The 23852-nt window shown below is 39.3% G+C and overlaps 1 protein-coding gene across 1 annotated transcript in view; it reads right to left on the bottom strand.

Annotated features, from left to right (window-relative positions):
• Positions 1-14712, bottom strand: part of PSMD3 (proteasome 26S subunit, non-ATPase 3) — an 816031-nt gene extending 801319 nt beyond the window's left edge. The window contains exon 1 of the mRNA XM_044055035.1: positions 14346-14712. Within this exon, the coding sequence (XP_043910970.1) occupies positions 14346-14502 (157 nt within the window). The 5' untranslated portion in view covers positions 14503-14712. The remainder of the gene's footprint in view (positions 1-14345) is intronic.
• Positions 14713-23852: the final 9140 nt, after the last annotated feature.

The following is a 23852-nucleotide window of genomic DNA, read 5'->3' as shown; positions in this document are numbered from 1 at the left end:
AAATCCAACTCTCTCCTTATTTCTCAAACCTTCCTCCCCATTTCATCATCATGCCTTTCACTTTGACTTGTAACCTTCTGCTTGCATTATGTACATTAGCCACAAATGAGCAACTCTAAAGTACCCACCAAACAAAGTAATCCTAGGACACGTTTTTCTATGGGGAGAAACACCTTATCCCACTTAATTCTTGCCCTATTCTCCTCCAAAATAAATTCCTTTAACTATTTATTAATTATGGTTCACAAGTTCTCCTCTGATAAAATATGCTTGGCCTGTAAAAATGAGAGACTAAATCATTTTTACTGCTGGTATCATACTATCCATAGCCATAATCAAGAGCTTCCAAATTCTCGATGTTTACATGCTCTTTTGTTTAGCCTCTCTTCCCACATATCCTTAGGATCCAAAATAGAATCCTTACAAATCTGTACACCTAAATACTTTGTCTTATTTTGTCCTCATAAATATGGGTATTGCTGAACCAATTCACGAGTGGGTACTCATCTTCATTTATTTCACATGCTAAAAGACATGAAACTGTCTCAAAATGTTCCACAACAATGAAATGTCCTTTCCTGAATTTGTGGAGTATAAAATATAATTTTCTTTATGTAAAGCTTTGCTCTACTACCTACCAGGTATAGCCTTGAATTTGTGAGCACTACATTTTGTCAATGGGTCTATGACTAAGAACAAAGCAAATAAAGGAGAAAGACAAAACCCTGCCTCGTTCCTCTGTTCAATCGCATCTTGTTGGGGCAATAACCCCTCAACTTAATTCTTGCCTCTGGACCCCTCACATACCCTCTTAAATTAACCCTATTTTTATATTACAGACTACAAATACTACCACTGCCCTACTCAAAATCTCAGCCGACTCTGTCAAATACCTTCTCTGCATCAAGACCCACCATTAAATAACTCCTGAACACTTAATCCCATGCATGGGTCCACTCAAATTATCTACAGTATGATCCCAGTTATTCTCTTTAGGGGTAATATGCAATTATTGACCATGAGATGATCTAGAACCAAATGGGATACATTATTTTGAGTACAAAGAGAGAAACGGGCTAGGCACAAAATGGAACGCACTGGCAGCTCGTCTAGCACTTGAACCTACAAGCGTTTTCTTATACTTCACTTCTCTTTAGATCATCACTGTTCTATTAATGGATGTCAAAACGTTTGCCTCCCTTTCATAAAACCACAATGATCCACATCTATCCCTCTTGGTAATACCTTTCCCATTCTCTTAGCTAGAGCAGACAAACATTTTATAATCATGGTTTAAAACTGAGATTTGTCTATGTACAGCTGTGTCTGAAGGGTCTTTACCTTCTTTGGGTAATACAGCCACCATAGCTAATTCCAACATATTGGTACCGTCTCTCCTTTTAAAATACTGTAAAATTAAAAATACTATCTGTTCCTGATGACCTCCCTTCTGTTTGCTTATGAATCACCATTTTAGTCATCCCTTACCACACCTATTAATTCTTGAGCCTCATCTTTCTCTAAACTTGGCATAGTTAATTATTCTATAATATTTCTATTTTTTTCCTTTTCTTGGCTTCTCAATTCCTTTACTTTACACATATTTGCATAGAATTTCCAAATTATCTCTAATATCACTACAGGTTCTCTGGTTAGTTTTAATGTCACAGGCTCCGCAGTCTGGCAACAACCCTTTCTAGTTTCTGTGATAACACTTTCTGCACTCTGATCAAAAATACTTGTATAAACAACCCTTCTGAATTTATGATTATTATCCAAACACTACCTTATCTTCACTTTTGCACTCAGCGATTATTTGTAATCTTTTTCTGAGAGATCCCTCTTCTTCTCTGCAAAATTTTAATTTGATAATCTCTCTAAATTCCCATTACTGCCTTACCATATCTTTATTTCTAACATACTAAAGTCCATCTTCATTTTATCATGACTCATTTTGATTCTATGGAAGCAATCACAAATGAAAATTATGTACCTACCATATGACAAAGCCACTATAGCTGCTTCATCCCTCTCCTCACTAGGACCAAGACTACTAGGACTTAATCAGCCCAACACCAAAAGTGCATTTGCAGGCTCCCTTTAACCACAATGTCGAGCTAAGGACCTACCTCCAGAACACTGCAGGCTGCAAAGGCAAAGCATGGCACATAAACAATCCTCACTCAAACCTTCTATCAAAATTATCACATCCATCAGGCTCAATGCAGGGGGAAAGTGGCAGGTATGATGGCAGAGTTTGAAGCTTTCAACTCAGATCTACTCAAGGTAAACTACTTAGATTTTGTACCCAATGTTAGTATCACCACCACTAGGACAGACTCCCAAGCACCCCCCCCCCCCAGCACTGCATTCAACTTGCAGTTTAATGTATTCAGAGATGCCCATGTTGTAACCACAAGTTCACTACTCAAGCAGAATTAACAATTTATTTGATCATAAAAGAACAGTTGGGAATCCTTCCTTATGGAATTCAATCTATCCAAGTAAAATCTAAGATAACCATGTACATTCATTTAATACAGCAGATGCACCCTATGATTAACTTAAAAAGGAAGAAGGCTGAAAGGCCAAGTGACTGACTGACAGTTTCTGTAGCCACTTTAAGTATGCAGGAGGGATTCATCCTCAATGACACACTGTCTTTGTGGGAGATCAGATAGAAAGGGTTTGTACACAGAAAATGAGGCTTAAAATCTTGCTGGCCAAGGTAACAGTCACCAAAAACAGACACCCAGGGGAAGTAGGATTAGGAGGGGTAAGATACGCCTCTCTAAAACAAAGTAAAAGGGCCCATGGTAGAACCACAGACATAACAGAGAAAGTAGAAACATGCAACCTCAAAAATGTGCTGCAGATTTTAAGTTAAAAAAAAAAAAAAAGATATTATTTCTATGGCCACTGCTACAGTGTTGAGATATGCCATGGTACGTAATCAGTTTTCTGATGAGGTAAAGCCTGAAATTTTAAATTCATCTTTAGAGAATGATAGTTTTATTTGGCTCATCTGCCATTCCAGTCTTCAAATTATTTAATGAGAGAGGGAAATTGATACAGGGAAGGTCTACGATTTTTCATGCCCCCTATTATAAATCATCTTTTACATTCCTTTTCTTTCTAAAAGACAGATCAAACAATCCTCTTTGGCTTGATAAGGCACGATTAATGGGGTCAAGGAGGATTTCCTGAACATCTGCCTGAAATCCCAGATCAGCCAGAAGAGAAGAAACACATTCTAAAGTCTCTTGACATCTGTGAAACACTTCTGCAAAGATGAGCAAGTCATCTATATATGGAAATACAAGAATGCCATTTAGTCTGAAAGGAGTTATGATTGGAAATGGTCACGGTATAAACATCCTTGGAGCTATAGATAACCCAAAGGGTAGTGCTGAAAACTATTTATGTGATCCAGGCATGCAAAATCTGAGAAATTCCCTTAAGTCAAAAGGTTAATGGTATGTGATAATATGTATCTTTTAGATGTAATGTTACCATAAAACTCCCTGAGAAAATGAATTCTGAATGGTCAAAATCTTGAATTTAGGACATACTGATTACGAAAGGAAAGATCAAGAACTGGGTCTCCAAGAAGACTCATTGCTATGGTACCAGAAATATCCTGGAATAAAAGCTTTTGCTCATTTGGTTTAATGGTACTAGCTCCACAACTCCTACAGTGATAAGTACTGTAGAACCTCAGGAACAAAAAAAAACTCTGGTTCAGAGAATGAGGAGGAACTCCCTTGAAAGATGTTTGTACCCAATGCCAAATGTATCGTTCCCTGAATCACTTTTAGCACCCAAGAGTCAACCTGCTGCCAAAGGGGAATGCACACAGTTTCTGGGACAGTTTTGGAGAGACAGAGGCAGAAGGAGTGGGGAAGGAGAGAAAGAATATTAGTGTACTCAAGTCACTCTGAAGTATTGCCATATCTTATTGGTTTCCTGCTTGGCTTGATAAGGCAGGGATTGTTTGTTCCATTTTATTAGAAAGGAAGGGGATTTGAGAGATTTATAAAAGGGGGCATCTCAAATCTTAGAAACTCCCTGTATTAATGTCCAATGCTCATTAAATAATTTGAGGACTAAAGTGGCAAATGGGCCAAACAAAACTTTCATTATCTAAGGCTGAACTTAAAATGTCAGACTATACATCATTAGAAAACTGATTACATACTGTGGCATATATCAACACTGTAGCAGTAGCAGTGGTCCTAGACACAGCATCTTTAAGGGGTATTTTGATACTTGAAATGTTAGAAACACAGGAATTTGGATTGGTACTACCTTCAGGAGGAACTGCAGCACACAATTCTCAAACTGCATGAAAAGAATATATTGCCAAAAGTCTAATAGTTAAGAATTCTATATGTCAGTGGAACATATTCTGTTACCAAATCTGTCCAGTACATTTCCTTCTTTTTCCAAAGGGCAATGATAGGAAGAAACCAAGTTTTTTAATCTTCAGTTCCAAAAAAGGCAGTCAGGATTATTACAGCCAGCATTAAATACATCATCCATGACTGAAACGATAGGCAGTATAAGACAGGAATGAGGCATACCTACTTGTAGCATATCATACCATCTCCTCAATTCAGGGGGAACATCCATATGTTCCCCTAAAAACACCTCACTCATCCTGGCTATTATCTGAGAAAAGGAAAATTCCTCTAAGGGGGATTGCGAGGACCACACTTCCACTGAATAAGAGATTTGGGCTTGGGAATCTGCAGGAGAAAAAGCCTTCTCTCCGTGTCAGAATCCTCAGACATGTTTTCCTCAAGAATATATTTCTGCTGACATTACTCTCAGGTAGGAATTTCTGAGCACCGGAATGAACAGCCTATATTCATTGCCTGGCTAAGGTAAGAAAATTATCTTTACTAACAGATAACATGTCTTCAGATGAACAATATTTAACTTTTTGTTTCTTCTTTACCAGAAAAAGTCTGAGGAAGACCAACTCAGAGAAGGCATTTCTACCTAGTTAGATGTCTTTCTCCAGCAACATCTTCCGGAGAGCCCCCAATCTAGAGAAGATGGTTTTCCCCACGACTACACCAGGAGGAAGCCAGACAGGGATGTGAGTGATCTGAGGAACGACAAATGGGCACTACAAATTTATCCACTATTGGCCAAGTCATTGGCAGAGCCCAATGTATAGGCAAGGGCTCTTGATTTAACTTTTTTTTTCTAGGAACAGCAGGAGCTGGGTAAATATCCATGCTGTAACCAAGGAGATGTCTCAAAGGCAGTATGCTCTGCTGGAACAAATCACTCAGAAAGTCGTCAAAAACTGTTTACAAGCAGCACACTAACACTCTCATACAAAGCGTCTATCACAGTAATACATAAGAAGCACAGTAACATCCTGTCAGAAACCCCAAGAAAGGTATGGTGTCACAAAGTATACCCAATTACTGGCATGCCTGTTATAATACCTGCCCATATAAAACACTACCAGACTTCAAACCTTTACTTAAATAATACAAAGTTTATATAAGCAGTACAATTTCTCAGAAAAAAAAGCCAGTAAATAACCAAGAGCTTAAAATAGCTGTCCCTTACAGGAAACTTCGATATTCGAAATAATGTTGGGTTACTTAAATGGGAAATACTAATTAAAGCCATATTTAAAAATAAAATTTTTAAAAAGGGCAATAAATCGGGGTGGAAGGTTTTCCCACTGTGGACTTATCTGCCAAAAATAAAGCTGAAAGCTGGCTGCTACTCCCGTCAGGCGTGTTTCTTCACAAGGTGGTGACAAAGTTTCACTCTGACTATTAAATTTCCCTCCACAGCGCTATCCAATCAGCAATTAGACTGAAGGCAGTAGAGGTAGCCAGAACTTTTGGTAGCTGGACAGCTGTGTTCTGGGCAAGACAACCCATATAACCTAAAAGCTACTGCAATAGTGGCAATGAACATTAAGGGAATCCCATCTGTGCTATCCATCTATTACAAACTAGTGGTAGGGGTGGGATGCAAACTTATCCGTGCCATTTCGCCAAAATATTTTTGGTGGTAGAGGGGGTTTCTTGCCACTTGAGTGTGACATTACATCATGACCAGATAGAACAGATTTCCACTGAAAAAAATCTACAGCTTATTACAATGTAATGAAGTAATAACTGCAGAATATAAACCAAAGGTATTGGGATATACTTAACGGAGACAGAATTTTAGGTTCCTTTACTGCCAGATGAATGTGGTTTTGCTTACAAGAGAGTAAAAATTTGAAACAGTTTAGCTACCACAAGAAGACTACTAATAGAACTATTAACTCGTGTAACATCGAGAAAGGTACACCATCCAGGTGCAACTAACCATAGGCAAAACTGCTCTACAAATTGTAGCATGCTACAGGCCACCCTCTCAAACTCAGGAACCCCACACAGTCTTCCTGAAGACACTGGAGGGTATAAATGTATCTCCAAACACCATCATATTGGGTGGCTTCAACTACCCGAATATAGACTGGGAACATTACTCAAGCCCTAACTTTCTAGCCCAACGGTTCCTGGAGTTCATAAATTCAAATGCCATGGAACAGCTAGTCACTGTTCCCACGAGAGGAGAAAATATACTAGATCTCATTATCACAAACATGGGGACAAAATGCTCCACACCGGAAGTATATCCCTCATTGGTGAGATCTGATCATAAACTAATCTCACTGGAAATCCACATCCCGCCCCCACCCCAAACAAAAAAACCACAATGAAGAACTTCTCTAAAGCAAACTTCACACTACTCAAGACTGGTGTGGTATCCTTCAAGGCCCCTGAGCCAGTGGAAACCACAACCAAAGCTGCGGAAGCCCTTACAAATGCCTTCTATGAACACCTCCAGGACTGCATGGATCAGGCAATCCCAAATAAAACCAAGACTCTTTCCACAAAGGGCAAACGTCCAGTCTGGTGGACCCCAGCCATTAACAAACTTTACAATAAGAAGAGAAAGCTATTACATGATAGAACAAAATCCATAAAAGGGAAGTCACCCTGATCATTATTAGTAAAAAATACGAGCACTCATAAAATCAACTAAGGCCAATTTTGAGAGAAAAATTGCCATGGATTCAAAGGACAATCATAAGGCCTTTTTCAGCTATGTTAGGAACCTGGGTGGAAACTCCCAGATATGCTCAGAATTAGTCCAAAATGATACAAAAATCACTGAACCCACAGACATTGCCAACATACTGGCAGACAGGTTCAGTGCAAACTTCACCCCCCTCTTCCCCCCCTAAAGGAGAGATAACTATCCCAGCAGAGTGTAGCCTCCCAGACATCTGAAATGCGCAGGTGAAAGCTGCTCTCTCTAAAGCTAAAAACACAGCATCAATGGGACCGGATGGTGTCCCCGGCTGTGTGCTACACGAGCTAAATGAGGAATTAAACCCGCACATAAGGCAGCTGTTTAATCTCAGCCTTACCACAGGATACGTGCCCAAGGAGTGGCGTACGGCAACTGTGGTCCCACTCCACAAAGGCGGTGCCTCTACGGACCCTGGTAATTACCGCCCCATAAGCTTAACTAGTCTAGTCTGCAAAGCTATGGAGAGGATCATAATGCAGCTCATAAACAAAGATATAGGGGACTTGCAGACATTGGACCCGACCCAGTTTGGCTTCGTCAAGGGCAGATCATGCCTTTTGAACTTGGTCGACTTCTTCGAAACAGTCACCAAGGCCATTGATGAGGGAAAGGCAGTCCATACAGCCTACCTTGACCTTGCAAAGGCCTTCGACAATACCCCACTCGGGTATTGTAGAAAAATTTACCAGCTTAAATGTAAACCCATATGTCACAAGATGGGTTGCAAACTGGCTTAAGGACAGAACCCACAGGGTTAGAGTTGCTGGTGCTATATCAGACTCCAAGCCGGTCACAAGTGGTGTCCCACAGGGCTCGGTCCTTGGCCCCCTATTGTTCGGCATCTACTTCTCAGAAGTACAGGCCAACATGGGAGGACTTTGGCTGACAAAGTTTGCAGATGACTGCAAACTGGGCGCCATAGTGGAAAGTGCATCGGACACGGATATCCTTCAGAAGGGACTCACGGAAACAGATAGCTGGTGCCAGAGCCATGGCCTGAAGGTAAATGCCAAAAAATGTATAGTCATACCCTTCGGGAAAAACAAGGTAACCCCAAGCTACCATATAGGTGGCAATCCACTAAGCACAGAAGAGGTTATCAGGGACCTGGGGACCCAGGTTGGCAGTGGCCTTTCTTTTGACACTCACGTTGCTAAAGTGGTTAGAAAGGCCTTCTACATTGCCCACCTGATCATGAAGGGATTCACATCTAGATCTAGTGAGGTCATTGTTCCCCTGTACTCTTCACTTATCAGACCAATGATCGAGTACAATGCCCCATTCGGGATGTATCTCACCCGACATCTGCAGCAATTGGAGAGACCCCAAAAGTTCCTCACCAAAAGGATAAAGGGACTCCAAAATCTGTCATATGCTGCCAGATTGAAGAAACTCCAGCTCTATTCAGTTGCATACCGTCTGCTCAGAGGTGACATGTGCCTGACATACAAGGCCATGTCCAACCCGAATTAATGGACATGCTCCACCTCAAAAAATCCAAATCCACCAAAACCACTAGAGCAAGCGACTTAAACCTTAGCACAGATATAAATAGGACGTGCTGGAGGGATAGATTTATCACTCAGAGACTCCCTATGCTGTGGAATAAAATCCCGATCCATGTGAGGCAGAGCACCTCGCTGGCTCTGTTCAAGAGAAATCTTGACCTGTGGATGGGAGATCGTAGGTTTATCCCAGGAATCATCTCTGTGTCACTGCTGGACAGAGGCACAACAAACTAATGGGCACAGTATTTTTTCATATAAGGGGTGGCGTAAGCCACAAAAATTTGGGCTAGGCTTATAAATGCCTTAGGGCAGATAGCCTAGTATAAACCTATGTTGTGGAAACAATACTGTATGCAAACATATACACAACACCAGAAAACAGATGAAGAACCACACCACAACAAGGAATACCAACATAAAAACTGATTTATTGTACATACACAAAACCAAATAATTTACAACTAGGGATTCCAACAGATGTTTGACATTAGATGCTTGATTACCTGTACTTCATCTTTGTGTGTGTGCGTTATGTAAACAGCAGCCAAATGCAGACCAAGTATTCAAAAACATCAGAGTGACACCGGCTGCAGAGAATCTACTGTTTTATATAAATATTTAGTGCACATTAGTCAATATAAGTTGCTCACCAGATAGTACACTTAACCGCTGGTGCTAGAAAAATCAGAAAAACCGCCTGTTCTATTCCCTCACAATCTGCTTGGATTTATTTTCCAATACTGACACTTCAGTACAGCAGGACAGGGGTGCTGCACTCTGAGTTGGGGATAACTCGGGTATATGTAAAAGACTGCACTGCACTTACTCAAGAGTAAGGGAAGTTTCTCACTTCCTAACCACTTCATTTATTAATACCACTATGGGTCCCCCATGAAAATGAGGCTTCTAGCTTAGCGAGACAAACTTGATCAATAAAAAGTGTAAGTAAATAAGTAAGCAAATAAATATTTTGTTTGAATAATGCTGACAATTTGAAAATAAAAAAAAAAAAAAAAAAAGAGAGAGAGAGAGATCCTGGACAAGAAAGAAAAACATTATGCGTATAGGTGCTTTTTTTCCACTAGATCTTCATGTCCTGTTATATTTTCAGTACATTAAAAATGAAAGAACTGGATAAATGTGTTCCATGTGGCATTTATGAAATATGAAGTGAAATACATCTATGGATGTCTATATTTGATTGATTTTTGTGGAGTCGTGTACATCATAATAAACACAGAATTTTTGCCTCTGCTCTTTGCAAAACTAGTCTGTACAGGAACCTATACTACTTTAGAGTACCCAATAGCTATAAGCTTGATTTCCCCATTTAATTTCTCAAAATCTTTTCGGTTTCTAATACCATGACGGGAATGGATTCCATTCCTAAGTCGAAGTATGATTAAAGGTCATAAAATTGGTACGGTTTCAAATCTTTGATGTTAGCCAGAAGTGCTCTTCGCAGCACCCACAACATGCCCAGAACTGACTGCTCCTGCAATTCATATGGAATTACATTTCTCGGTAATAAATCCAAGTACGATTGTAATTTATTTTTTTTTATAAGACCCATTGCTCCTATTACTATTGGAACTGTCTGGGTATCCTTCTTCCACATTGCCCTCATTTCCGCCTACAAATCCTGGTACATAAGTACATGTCTCTGTAGATTAATTTAGAGCACTGGCAAGTAACTAGCAGTTTTTGAACAATAGTGACAGTTTCAAATACACATCTGGGAAACACTGAATTGGTCTTAATACTAAAGATCATATTTTCATTACTGCTTGAAAAATAATATTTAAGTCTGAAAATGCATCTGTCCTCACAAATCATGATGCACATTCAAAATGTATCTATGTATAGTTTAGGCTATTTTAATGAAGGGTGATCACAATTCTTATTGTTACCATCTGTGATTTATTTTTCCTTTTTTTTCGAGGAGTGTATGACGTTTATTCAGACACGTTTCTCATCTTGAGCAAAATTAATCAAACACCAGGTTATTTTATGTGGATTAGGAATATTAAATGTGTTCTGAATGTCAGCTTTTGGATGCAAAATGGTTTGTTGTACATCACATGTCTGGGGACAGTATTTAAATATGGAGTTTATCTGTTGGGGACAAAATGATGAAGGCAATTTTATGAAACCAGCCTTTCCATGCTGCAGTTCCTACCAGGAATAAGTAATTCATTTTGCAGCAAGGTCCTCAAAATACCCTTCCACACCTGTAAAAACAATTTATGAACTGACCAACCATTTAAACATGCATTTTATACGACTTTTCTTAGTAAACACAAAGGCAGGCTGTCAACCTTCACAGAAGTAATTTTAATAGATCATGTCCATTGTATGCATAATGTGCTCTTGACTGAAATACACAAGAAAAATTGGAAAAAGAACAAAGTGGAACTACTGTGAATTAGCACAGTTATGGACCGAGAAATGACTTAAATTAAATGCTACGAAATGAGTCTGTCAACATAGAACTGAGTAAATGGCTTCCTCTTCCCTATAATCGTGTACTGACTGAAGTCACAAAGTCCTTCTATATACCACAAATCAAATCAACAAGGACATTTCTTCCAAAACCAAAGAAGTTAGTACTTCCCTGTACTTTGCTCTGGTTTGATAATTATAGAACATAAATGTACCCTTTGGCATGTATCTCGTTAGATGTATCAAAAAAACTTGAAAGACTGCAGAGGTTTCTAACAAAAAGGAATTCCTGATCTCAAAAATATTATCTGCCATAAAAGGCTGGAGTCAATTTCCCTGTACTTAGTGTCCAATATTCTCTTGAGGCATAACCTATGGCTTGCTTTCAGTGTCCTCAGGGATCCCACTATCCAAGACCTTTTGCTAGAACCCACACTGTACATCAGAGGATAAATCAAACTAAATGGAGAAAGGTTCATCACCCAGAGCTTACCCTTGCACTTGTCTGACTTGCATGTCAAGCACTGCAATTCTCTGCATGCCTTCAAACATAGCTTAGACAATTGACTGGGTACCTTAACACACACTACAGGACTTAAAGGCCTTCCCCTCTTTGAAAAGGTTGGCAGAGCCTGAAGGTGGTTAACGGCAAGGCACACATGGCCTCTGGTGCAACAGCCTTGCACTTCCTATGATTTCTCAAAACTCACAGCTGTAGCTGTTCTGTGGATCAAAGTGGGATCAGTGCAAACAGTAAACCTGTCATTATGGACAGCTAAAAAGGTGGACAGAAATAAGAAAAGACTTAGTTTAAAAAGCCTTCCTCTAGGAGGTAAAAGCAAACAATAGCAAAGTTATCCAAGAGAAAATGTTCAGTTCTGCCACATCAGCTGTTTCAGCGATGGAAGAATTTGTTTTCCTAGCATGAAACCAAGATCACAAGGAGAAGCTTGGATCTCAGAACTTTTTGTTAAATTATTATTTTTGGAATTTACTCTTCAAAATGTTCTGCACATTGGGTTCATGGGTAAATACTAGGCTAGCTGCCCTGTCGAGCCATTTTAACCCTAGCCAATTTCCCTTTGTGAGAACCAAACCCTACACCTCTTGCTTGTGAGAGAAACACCTTAACCAAATACGCCAGCTGTTACTGAAGAGGCCAAAGATGTTCCACTCTACATATATTTGTTTTATTTGGGGATTTTAATCTTTTTTTCTGTGTTTAGTAAATAAAGTCTTTAAGAACCATTGATCTTTTCCATAAGCATGCTATGTGTTGAGCTACTGACACAGATAATGCTACAACAGCACGGGATCAGAAGATAGATGCTATATGTAATTTAGTCCCCTTAATTATTTTTGGGCTAGAACTGTGCAAACATTATTGCCTTTAATTGAATAAGTTCAAGGAAAATGCAGGACTCCCAATAACGACTTCTCATATTTCGCTGTTTGTGACTTCTTTTTTTGTAAAATCAAAAAGTACAGGTAAGTTTCGGACAGTATTCGATTTAGAGACACAGGAGGGTTGCATCATTGCTGTATGCAGGCAATATTATCCTCTTGGATAAGCGACACAATTCTGACATATAAATGGAGTCATTTACTGATAAATATGAAATGTGTGGGAAGAAAATTAGCACCTCCAAATCAGAAGTTATGGATCTTTCCTGAAAGACTGGATTTCTATCTGTAGGTGTGTGTGTGGGTGGGTGGGGGGGGGGGGGACATGCCACAAGGAAGAGTTTGAACTAACATGTCTGGAATGCAGAGAGAATCAGAAGACCCAGTGGAAGAATGTAGAGAAAGGAGTACTGCTGACAACTGACTGGACTGCTGTGGTGAAGCAAAAGCCAGGTGAGAAAATAATGTTCTCAGTTTACCAGTCACTCTAGGTTCCCACCTCACCTCAGGTCATAAGCTTTGGTTAATGACTGAGGGAACAAAATCGTAGATACATATGGTGCAACTGGTGTTTCTTTAAAAGGATTTCTGGACTGGCTCAACCTGTGTGATACGGTAAAAAGCTCAATAACCAGGCAGCCTTCTGCAAAAGATAAAACTGCTGCTTCTCCAGGCTAAGAAGAGTCAGGCAAGGTGGTATGGGCACCTCTTAAAAGGAGATCTACCAGGAATAGCCCAATGTCAGACGTTCCCAGGACACTTCAGACAGAATACAGTTGCCAAACTGCCACAGAATGCCTGTGAATATCAAAGAATGATGTTAAATATGTTACTTGGAATACAAAGCTCTTCTATCCAAGTGCAGAACTCCCACCGATAACATTAACAAAGAGTAGCCAACAAAAATGTTGCCGACTCTCACTATGGAAGCAAACAAAATTAAGTACAAAGTCATACAATATGAATAAATATGTAGTATTTGACTTCTTAAAAGCCTTAACCATAAATCAATTTTAAACGTACTCCAAATACTAGACTGCAGTGCCTCATTAACATCTTCATCAGCTACCTTCACAGCAGATCAAAAGATAGCTGTTTGAGAGACAAACATAGGAATGCTATGCTATCACATCATAATTGGATCTCTACTTTTCACCAGTCAAATACACTGTTAAGCATAGCCTCATCACATCTTGCATTCCATTTAAACCATGGACAGCTTATAAAATTATCTTAATTTTATCTTCTCAACGTCCTAATCAGTTTTTATTTAGTCAGTATATCTAGCACTTCTCCAACCTAAAAAAGAAAAAAAAACAGCAAAACTGCACAGAATTAACCTGATCAACAAAAATGCAGAAAAATATATACATAACTGCAACACTGACTTAGGATCCTACATGAGTGTAACCGAAAACTTTAGGTTTGTACATGAAACTGTTACTCCCACACCCCAAATGTGACTTAATGTGGTGTATATAACGATCTCATTAAAAACAGAGAACACCTGTACACTGTACTTTTGACAGAAAGAAAAAAAAATGTACACATTGCTTTTTATTTGGGGCAAAATACTATTTCTCTTAAATAAAACTATAAACTACAGATTACATTGTGCATCCTGGCTACACACACGAGTGCAACTACCCGATTTTTTAAGGTTAAAAAATAAAGAGGCACAGTAGAAAAATCAAGACCAAAGCAGGAAGATACAACCGAAGGCAAATGGACAGGCTGCTTACACTGTCACAGAATCATGTCCATTGAGGCCTGTTTGACAAGCATGCACAGGTTTTATGAAAGTAAAGTTGTGGACATCTAACAACTCACACAACATACCAGCATCTATATAACGTTGCTCTTTCTCACCTTCTAGAGTGATGGTATCAAGCTCCTTTTGGGTTTTCTCTGTGCTTTTAGTCTCCCCATCATCAGACTGTTTCTGCTCTTCCTCTTTCATCTCCACGTCTTGGGGATCAGCCTGCTTGCCTTTGTCCGACTTCTGCTTAGTAGTACCTTCCTTCATCCTAGCCGATACGCAGGTAGTGGGTTCAAATCAAGAGAGAAAATATTCCAGTACCGTCCCGTAGTCAACAAGTAAAATAGACAAGATAAAGTACTTCAGACCTTTTCACAACTCCTCAGAATGACTAGCAACAATCTCCGTGAGCCCACTGCATTGTGGGTCGTACAGACAAAGGCAGTCGCCAGTAAGCAGTAACCAGGACAGTTAATGGGATACTGACAGAGTCAAACAGATTGCCTCGATACATACAGCACTTTCTGAAAAAGGAAAAGCAGTACAACCCAACAAGGCGTAACTTGACTGTTATTAAATAACTGGGTGGTATCGGGTTTGTATTAGAGGACTACCCCACTGGCATTCCTGTGTAGAAATGGGCGTGGCGAAAGTGATTGACACGGCAAGGAGGTGTTACATGGCATGTTAATCATGCCATGTCGATTTGCCAGTGTTATCGTGAATATTCATTAGTGGTTGTACGGTGACCTTCTGTGTTTCAACTTTAAGTCAGTTATTATTGTGGCTCTCAGTGAATCAGGGACAAATCCAGAAACACCATCAGGAGCACTTTTAAAATATTGCTATTATTAACTTGAGACATTGAGAGATTAAGACAATGTGAAATTATTTACTTTTTTTGAAGGAAAAGCAGTCTACATTTCTAATTATGTCATTGTTTATTAATTCGCAACCGTTTTCTCCAAAAGTCACCCATTTTAAAAGGGATTAGAAGGCACAGAGCTAACATCTAAGTCAAAATCAGGGACAGCTGAGTGGCATGAATATTAATCTTATATGTTTTCCAATTGTTTTATTAATTTTGAAGAACAGTTTTACAATTAGAGAAAAACATAATTTACAAAAGTGCGCAAATATTAATATAAAAATCACAGCAGATAATTTAAAATGTATTTACAAACACCAGACTTGTGATGGATCATAGGCGGTTACTAGGCCATTGGCCGTGAGGCCCTTATAAGCCCAGCCAAGAGTTTAGCTCATGTTTAGACAAGTCAGCAATCTATGCCCTTGTCTAGCAGGGACATGGACTAATCTCAGGGGTATATTTTCTGTTTCCCATCAAGTTACTAGGTTGCGCTTAAAAAGGATTCAAGATATAATCTGCTCAACGTGCAGAGGGAGTCTATTCCTTAGATGGGGGAGTGTCTGTGACACAAATATGTCCCACCAACAAGTCCTGTTGATGTCACAGATCAGGTTGAAGCTGCACGTGTGAGTTTCTCAAGTGGAGTTTGACTTGCGGATATGCAGCAGTCCCATCAAGGTGGGGTCTGTGATCACCTTGTATGCCAGACAGACGTCACCTCTGATGAGTCTGTATGAAACTGAGTAGAGGGATGGGGTTTTTAGCCTATCTGTGTATGGTAGATGTTTGAGGTCCTGGATTCTCCTGGTGAGGCACCTCTGTGGTGTCTCCAGCTGCTTCATGTGCTTTGTGAGGTGCATGACGAAAGGGGCGTTGTACTCAATAATGGGCCTTATAAGGGAAGAATAGGGGGATGTTATGATCTCTTTGTCCCTGGATGAGATGCCCTTACTTATGAGGTGGGCCATGTAGAAGGCTTTCCGTACAACAGAAGCAACATGGTGGTCAAATGTCAGGTTGCTATCAGCCTGGGTGCCCAAATTCCTCCCGACTAATTGTGTGCTTAGGATGTTGTTATTAATGTGATAATTTGTGAGGATGTCACTCTCCCCAAACGGGATGATGATGCATTTTTTTGGTATTCAGCTTGACACCAGTAATTTGTCTGAATGAGTCCATCTTGGAGGATGTCCACATCACTAGGGGAACTGATGACAGCACCCAGCTTACAGTCATCTGCAAACTTGGTCAGCCATAGCCCACTGGTTTTGGCCTGCACCTCGTAAAAGTATATCCCAAATAACAGAGGCCCCAAGACCGAACCCTTGGGTATGCCACTTGTTACAGGTCTACTGCTTGAGGTGGCTTTCCCTATTTTGACTAGGTGGGTTCTATCAGTGAGCCAGTTTGCTACGCATCTGGTAACATATGGATTGATACCTAACTGAGAGAGTTTATCTATTATGCCCAAGTGGGGAATAGTGTTAAAGGCTTTGGCCAGGTCAAGGTAGGTGGTGTGCACTGTCTTTCCCTCATCTATGGCTTTGGTGACTGTCTCAAAGAAGTTGACCAAATGTAGCAGACATGACCTCCCCTTGATGAAGCCAAACTGTGTGGGATCAAGTGTTTGGAGGTTGCCAATGTCCTTGTTAATGAGGTCCATGATAATCCGTTCTATGACCTTGCAGATCAGGCTAGTTAGGCTGATGGGTCTATAACTTCCCGAATCGGTGGACTTTCCACCTTTGTGTAAAGGGATGACAGTGACTGTCCTCCACAAAGCTGGGATGAAACCAGTACTCAGGCTTTGGTTGAATAGGGTGCCTAATGATGCTGCAAGTTCCTGCCTGAGTTCACTTAGGAAGCAGCCTGGGATATTATTGGGTCCCATGGAGGCTGTATTTTTTGCCTTTGAGAGAGCAGTGATGACCTGTTCCCTAGATATAAGGGAAGGGGGCAGGTACTGGGGATGTCCTGATTTACTGATGGGGGGACAGAGGGGTGAAGTTTTCACTGAATCTGTCAGCCAGCAAGTTTGCTATATCTATGGCATTTGTATATGTGGTGTCCTTGACCAGCAGTTCTGAACAGATCTTGGTGCTTCCTTTGAGGCCGCAGACATATGTGAAGAAGGCCTTATGATTGTCTCTAGTAGATGTGGCCAATTTGGACTCAAAGTTTGCTTTAGAGGATTTCACTAGTGCTCTTATTTGCTTGTTCAGGCTAAGGAGGCATTGCTTCCAGTTGGGCACCTGCTCCTTCTTGGTCTTGGGCAGCAAGTTTTTCCTTTTGTTATAGAGTAAAGTAAATGATTCCTTTGAGCACAGGGTCTGAATTGCCTAGACATGTTAAGGCTTTACTAAGTTTAATGCTATTGACTGACAAAAAAGCAATAGCTAGGAAATGGGAATTAAAATCTAAACAAACCCTAACTAAAGTACTGAATATTGTAAAGAAGATACAATAAATGGGAGTGGAATCTCTGGAATAGGGAAAAAGCAAATTATATATAATGAAATGTTATCTGTGGAAACAGTCACTGCAGAATAATGCTCAGGAGGAGCAATTTATGCAATGTTGGAGTGAATGATAATTAAGCAATAACCCATGAATGGGTGTGTGGGTATACCCACGGTTGGTTTGGTCATGAGGGCAAAGCCGTGGATAAATCCAGCATTGCCCACACCCAGCCATGGGTTACTGCTATTATACAATGACATTATTTAAGAAAAAATACTTACTTTTCTTAAATAATGTCATTGTATAATGACTCCATGCTACCCTTCCACAGGTATCCTGGGGCATTTCTGATGTACTGCGCATGCGTAAGGGTCATGTTCCCACACTTACGAAGTACATCAGTGCTGTACAAGGTAGCAATGGAGAAAGGAAGATCTCTGTTGTTTTTTTAAGTATCTCGCTATGTTAAACTCGTTTAACATAGCGAGATATTTTTAAAAAAAGCAACCGAGAAAGGAAGATTTCTGTTGCTTTTTTTAAGCTATCTCGCTATGTTAAACTAGTTTAACATAACGAGATATCTTTAAAAAAAGCAACGGAGAAAGAAAGATCTCCATTGCTTCTTTTAAGCTATCTCGTTATGTTAAACTCGTTTAACATAGCGAGATTAAAGCAACAAAGATCTTCCTTTCTCAGTTGCTACCTCTGGACAAGAAAAAAAACCCAGGGAATATACTAACGGAAAAAGTCCGGGCGACTGGACCTTTTCCCGTTGTATATTCTTGAATTTACAATTGGCACACTGATTGGGCTAGCCAATCAGCGTGCTCATTTTTGAATGTTTAGGGCCAATCATTGTATAATTGTTGATAATGTACACTGTATGAAAGCAAGAAGTATCACAATAGTTTGATTTCTTTTCTGTTAATGTGTGTGTACCCAAGTCACTGCTGCATTTGTGATTTCATAAAAATGTTTTAAAATTTTCATCAGAACAGTATTTTATTTTTTCTTAGTACTGATTTTGAACTTTCTTTTTCTTGTTTCTCCTAAATGTGAATACAACGCTGTCTAGTATTTGAAGACTGGATTAACATATTTTTGGGTCTTAAATTTATAACTGTTGTCATTCATACTGTAAGGATGAAATAGATGAACATACGTGGGCTTTGTTCAAGCAGCTTTATTATGTACAAACACATCAGGATTGAGGCAAATAACTTTAACTTAGATAAACTAATAAACACATTGACTATTTCTCTCATACATGCTCACTCTTGCTGCACTCTCAAAATGGCACTGAAGCTAGCATGTGCTTGCTATTTATATATGCACGTTCAGTCCGTGGTAATGCTTCTTAAAGATACAAAACACACACACATATTCTACATAGTCCCTCTTTGTGAAATGAATCATACTTCATTGACGACATTGATTGGCATGCAATAAATACAAGATAATTCTTTGACATGCAATTATACAAAACTAAATACAGATAGACAATCATGTCCGGGTTGTTGTGTATTTCACACTAGGTTTAGGAATGCAACCAAACAGTGTGACATAGAATTTAGAATCAGGTTTAGCAACTGGAATGATCTCTGCTGAATGTTCAACCTTAGGGACATCTGGAACATCATCTGGAACAGAAATTGGAGTTAAGACACGTTCTGCAACAGGACTGTTCTCTGGATTGCTGTGAGATTTAGAGTCTGTATCACAGGAACAATGCTGCAATATCATTCTGTTACAGGAAGAAGATGTCTGCAGTTTCTCCTGTACTCCACACCCTCAGATTTTACAAAATAATATATCGGCTCGGCACATATACCTGTTACTTGACCAATCCTGTCAAAACCTTTCATTGTTTGTATCTTCACTCTCTCTCCTTTTTCCAATGAATGAAAAAATCTGCTCATTTTGTCATAACTGGACTTATGGAAAGAACGCTTTCTGAACATTAGGCTTTGATTGCTTTATTGTTCTTAGCTTTAGGCCTTAACAAATTGGAACTGATAGGCAAGGTTGTTCTGGTTTGCCTGGATAAAAGTGTCCAAGCAGTTGAGCCAAGTATATCATCACGGGGTATGTTTCTGAGATTGAGTAAATTCAAAATGACATTGGTATTTCCACACTTTGACTTCTCTAGTAATTGCTTTGCACTCTGTACTGCACGTTCAGCTAGACCATTTGACTGCAGATATTCAGGGCTACTAGTAACATGTACAAAGTCCCATTCTCTTGCAAATTTCTGAAACAATTGGCTGGTAAATTGAGTACCCTTGTCAGATATAAGCTTATGTGGACTTCCATAGACTGAGAAATGATGTGTCAACTTAGTAATAACAGCAGTGGATGTTAGGTTAGGCAACAAATCAATCTCAAACCAGTTTGAATAACAGTTGACCAACACTAAGTAATGCTGATTGTCCCACTTGAATATGTCAGTGGCTACTGTTGACCAAGGTAATTCAGGAACTTGACTTAGCAGAAGTGTTTCTTTTTGCAGATTTAGTTCAGTACTATTGCATACTCAACACGATAAAAGCACTTTGTCAATGTCTTTTGCTAGAGAAGGCCAAAATACTAGTCCTCTCACCCTTCTTTTGGTAGATTTGGAACCTGGGTGGCCACAATGCAAAATCTGGATATATTCACACTGTAAGGAAGCAGGAACAACAACTTTAGAACCTTTAAAAATAATGTAATCTTCCATCAACAACTCATCTCTGTAAGGAAAATAAGCTTGTAATTCAGGCGGTACACTGGATTGCTTTGATGGCCATCCATCCTGGATGTAGTGGTTGAGCTTTTGCAAAACAAGATCAGTCCTTGCATGATCTCTCAGCTCATCAAGTTTTGTGGATGAAAATTACGTACTTCCATGACATCAATGTCAAAATTTTCTGCATCAAGCCGTTCTGTTGTAGTTCTGGGTGATCGAGACAAGGTATCAGCCAGATAAAGAAGTTTGCCTTTTATATAGACCATTTTGAAGTTCTGCTTTTGTAATTTGAGCATCATTCTTTGTAATCTTGCTGGAGTGGAATGCATAGGCTTCTTTAAGATAGTAACTATAGGTTGATGATCAGTTTCAATCTGGATATCTCGACCATAAATATAATCATGAAACTTGGAACATGCAAACACAATTGCCAAAAGTTCCTTCTCAATTTGAGCATATTGTATTTCAGTTTGGGTAAGAGTACTAGATGCAAAGGCTACTGGTCTGCCCTCTTGAAGTATAACTGCACCAAGATCTTTAAGAGTCACAGGAAAGAGTAACTGGTTTATTGACATCATAGTACCTTAGTGTAGGTGGAGTGAGAATTTTCTGCTTAAGATCATCAAATGCTCTCTGGTGCTGTTCTAGCCAAGACCATACAACATTTTCGCACATTAGTTGTCTTAAAGGCCCTGTCAATTCACTGAAATCTGGTATGAACTTGCCCAAATAATTAACCATACCAAGAAAAAGCTGTAGAGCTTGAACATTATCTGGAGCAGTCATCTTAAGAATAGCTGCTTGCTTGGATGGGTCTGGTCGTAACACAGTACTAATAAACAAATGACCTACATATGTGGCTTCTGGTAGTCTGAATCTGAACTTTAAAGTATTGAGCTTTAAGTTTACTTTACGTGCTCTGTCCAAAACCTTCTTGAGGTTTCTATCATGTTCTGCTTCACCATTGCCTCTTTTCAATAAATCATCCACTATTATGGTACAGGGAGAGCCTGAAAAAATCTGTTCCATTGCACGCTGAAAGACTTCAAGTGCAGAATTTATACCAAATGGTTTCCTGAGAAATCTAAATCTTCTAAATGGGCTACTGAATGTAGTCAGTAGTGAAGATTTACAATCAAGCATCTCTTGTCAAAATGAATTCTTCACATCCAAGACAGAAAATACAGTGGCATTCGGTATCAAGGATGTGACTTCCTTAACTGTACGCATGGGATGATGAGATCTCCTCAATGCCTTATTCAAGTATTTTGGGTTGATGCATATTCTGATCCCATCTGAGCCTTTTTTATGAGTTGCTACCATAGATGAACCCATTCATTTGGTTCTGTGACTGGACAAAAATACCTTGTTGCACCATTTTATCCGACTGGGCTTTAATTCTGCTCTGCATAGCTATTGCAGCTCTTCTTGCCGGTCGACCACTGGACTCAGCTCTGGGTCTAACTTCATGGAATATACAATTGGAAGCTTGCCTAGCTTGTCATAAAAAACATCAGCATTTTCTGAGAAAACAATTTCACTAATGCTGGAACTGGAAATGAGACATGCGCTTATATGATGAACTTCTTTAGTAAAGGAAAGCAAGTCCATTCTCAAACTGTCTATGAGACCTAATAATGACTGCACAGGTCTTCAAACTATGTAAAACAACAACTTGTAACTGTTCCCAGCCAAATAAATGAAAGCACTACTGAGCCTTTGGTTTGAATTTCTTCACCTCCTTAGGCAACACGTCTCACAGAGCTGTTCACGTTAAGTTGTTCACCAGCTCTTACTTTAGCAAATGTGTCTGCTGACATGACATTGTACTTTGAACCAGTGCCTACTTTGAGCTCAATGGGTTTACCATGGATCAGGACAGTAAGAAATACTTTGCCCTTTGCTAATAAGTTTACTGCATTGACCTTTTCACCAATCACTGTTACACCATCTATGTAGAAAGTGGACTGTAACCCTACTTGATCAATTTGCTTTTTTAAGTGACCTTTCTTTGCAACTGAGTGAGGTTTACTTGAGTTGCAGAACTTTTGAAAATGATTCAATTTTTTACACTTGTGACATTGCTGACTAAATGCTAAGCACCTTTCTCTTTTAGACTCATGGCTGGCACCACAATTACAACAGTTAACAATGAAGCTTGACTTGGGTTTTGCTGAATAAGTTTTGCAAAGGTTTGCAAAATAAGTCTCCCTGGCACTGTAATACTCTTGAAATTATTGTACTGTTAAAGTCATTTATCATCATTTTAAGAAACATTTCAATGCAACTGCACATTGCGAATAAACTGGGCAGCAGAAGAAGCTCAAAGTGAGAAACATATCAAAGTAACTGTATGTTGTGAATAACAGTACACAACACACTGAAACACTTCCAATATGGCTGTACTTTGCTAAGTAATTCTTTACAGTGCAAGAAACACTCTGTAATGGTGGCACTTTGCAAGTAGACGGACCCCAGCACAAGAAACATTTTGAAATGGCCATATTTGACTGTACTTCATGAAATAGTTGCACTTTGCAGACAATAAACTCTTCGGAATAAATGCTGTAATAAACACACAACTGTAAGCACTTTTACACATTTGTGATACTTTGAATAACTCTAGTTATGCTATTCAGGGCTTTAGTTAATGCAAAATAACTGTTTATGCCTTTCGTTTGCCTACTAAACATTTCTGTGCTATTCATTTGTTAGTAATGCGTTTTGTGCCCTTGTAATAATCCATTTTATGTTTTTTAATCAAACAATCGTTTATGCAAGTTTTCATTACCTTTAGCTTGTTTCTGGCCCTTTTTTGCTTTTGTTTCTGTTATTCTGCCTTCACTGTTGCTTCTGCATCTCATATCTGTGAAAAGCAGTCTCTGGAATCCGTGTCCTGGCACTATGTGGTTTGTCCCATCAGGATGAAATAGACAAACATGTTCAAGCAGCTTTATTATGCTGTACTCTCAAAATGGCACTGACGCTAGCACATGTTTGCAATTGATATATGCACATTCAGTCCTTGGAAATGCTTCTTAAAGGTATAACACACACACACATAATCTACAACTGTCATTTAAAATTGTCATATTCTTATATATTTGCTTCACTTTAGGTGCTTTGACTTTATAGCAATGACATCCTTGCAGAAGGGAGGGTGTGTCATGTTCTGATTTATACAGTAGCACTAGAGCATGTAATCCTGTGCCGGTCTTACCCTTTTTTCCACCCCTTACAGCTCAATGGTGGGTTAAAGAAAGGTATTTACAACCCCATTCCCATCATTTATGAGCATGATACCTAGATATCAGCTTCTTATCTCTAGATTCAGTTAAATAAATCAAAAGAGCCCTCTGTTAAATATGTGAAATCAGGAACACTTTTGAAGAACTGACTAAGTTCAGGTAATAAAGTTTGTACTGACATACATGTTCTGAAGAGTACCTGAAAGAAGAATATCTGTCATCATTTCAATATTTAATGACCTTAACTCTCAGTGCTTTGTCATAAAAGCAAAAATGTTATTAGAAGCAGAGAAAAATATTAAGGCAAAATAAA

Source organism: Protopterus annectens, chromosome 13.part0 (assembly GCF_019279795.1).
Source record: "Protopterus annectens isolate FY-2018-M chromosome 13.part0, PAN1.0, whole genome shotgun sequence".
NCBI lineage: Eukaryota > Metazoa > Chordata > Ceratodontiformes > Protopteridae > Protopterus > Protopterus annectens.
Note: the sequence above shows the minus strand (reverse complement) of the source record. Positions and strands in the feature narration are given on the sequence as shown.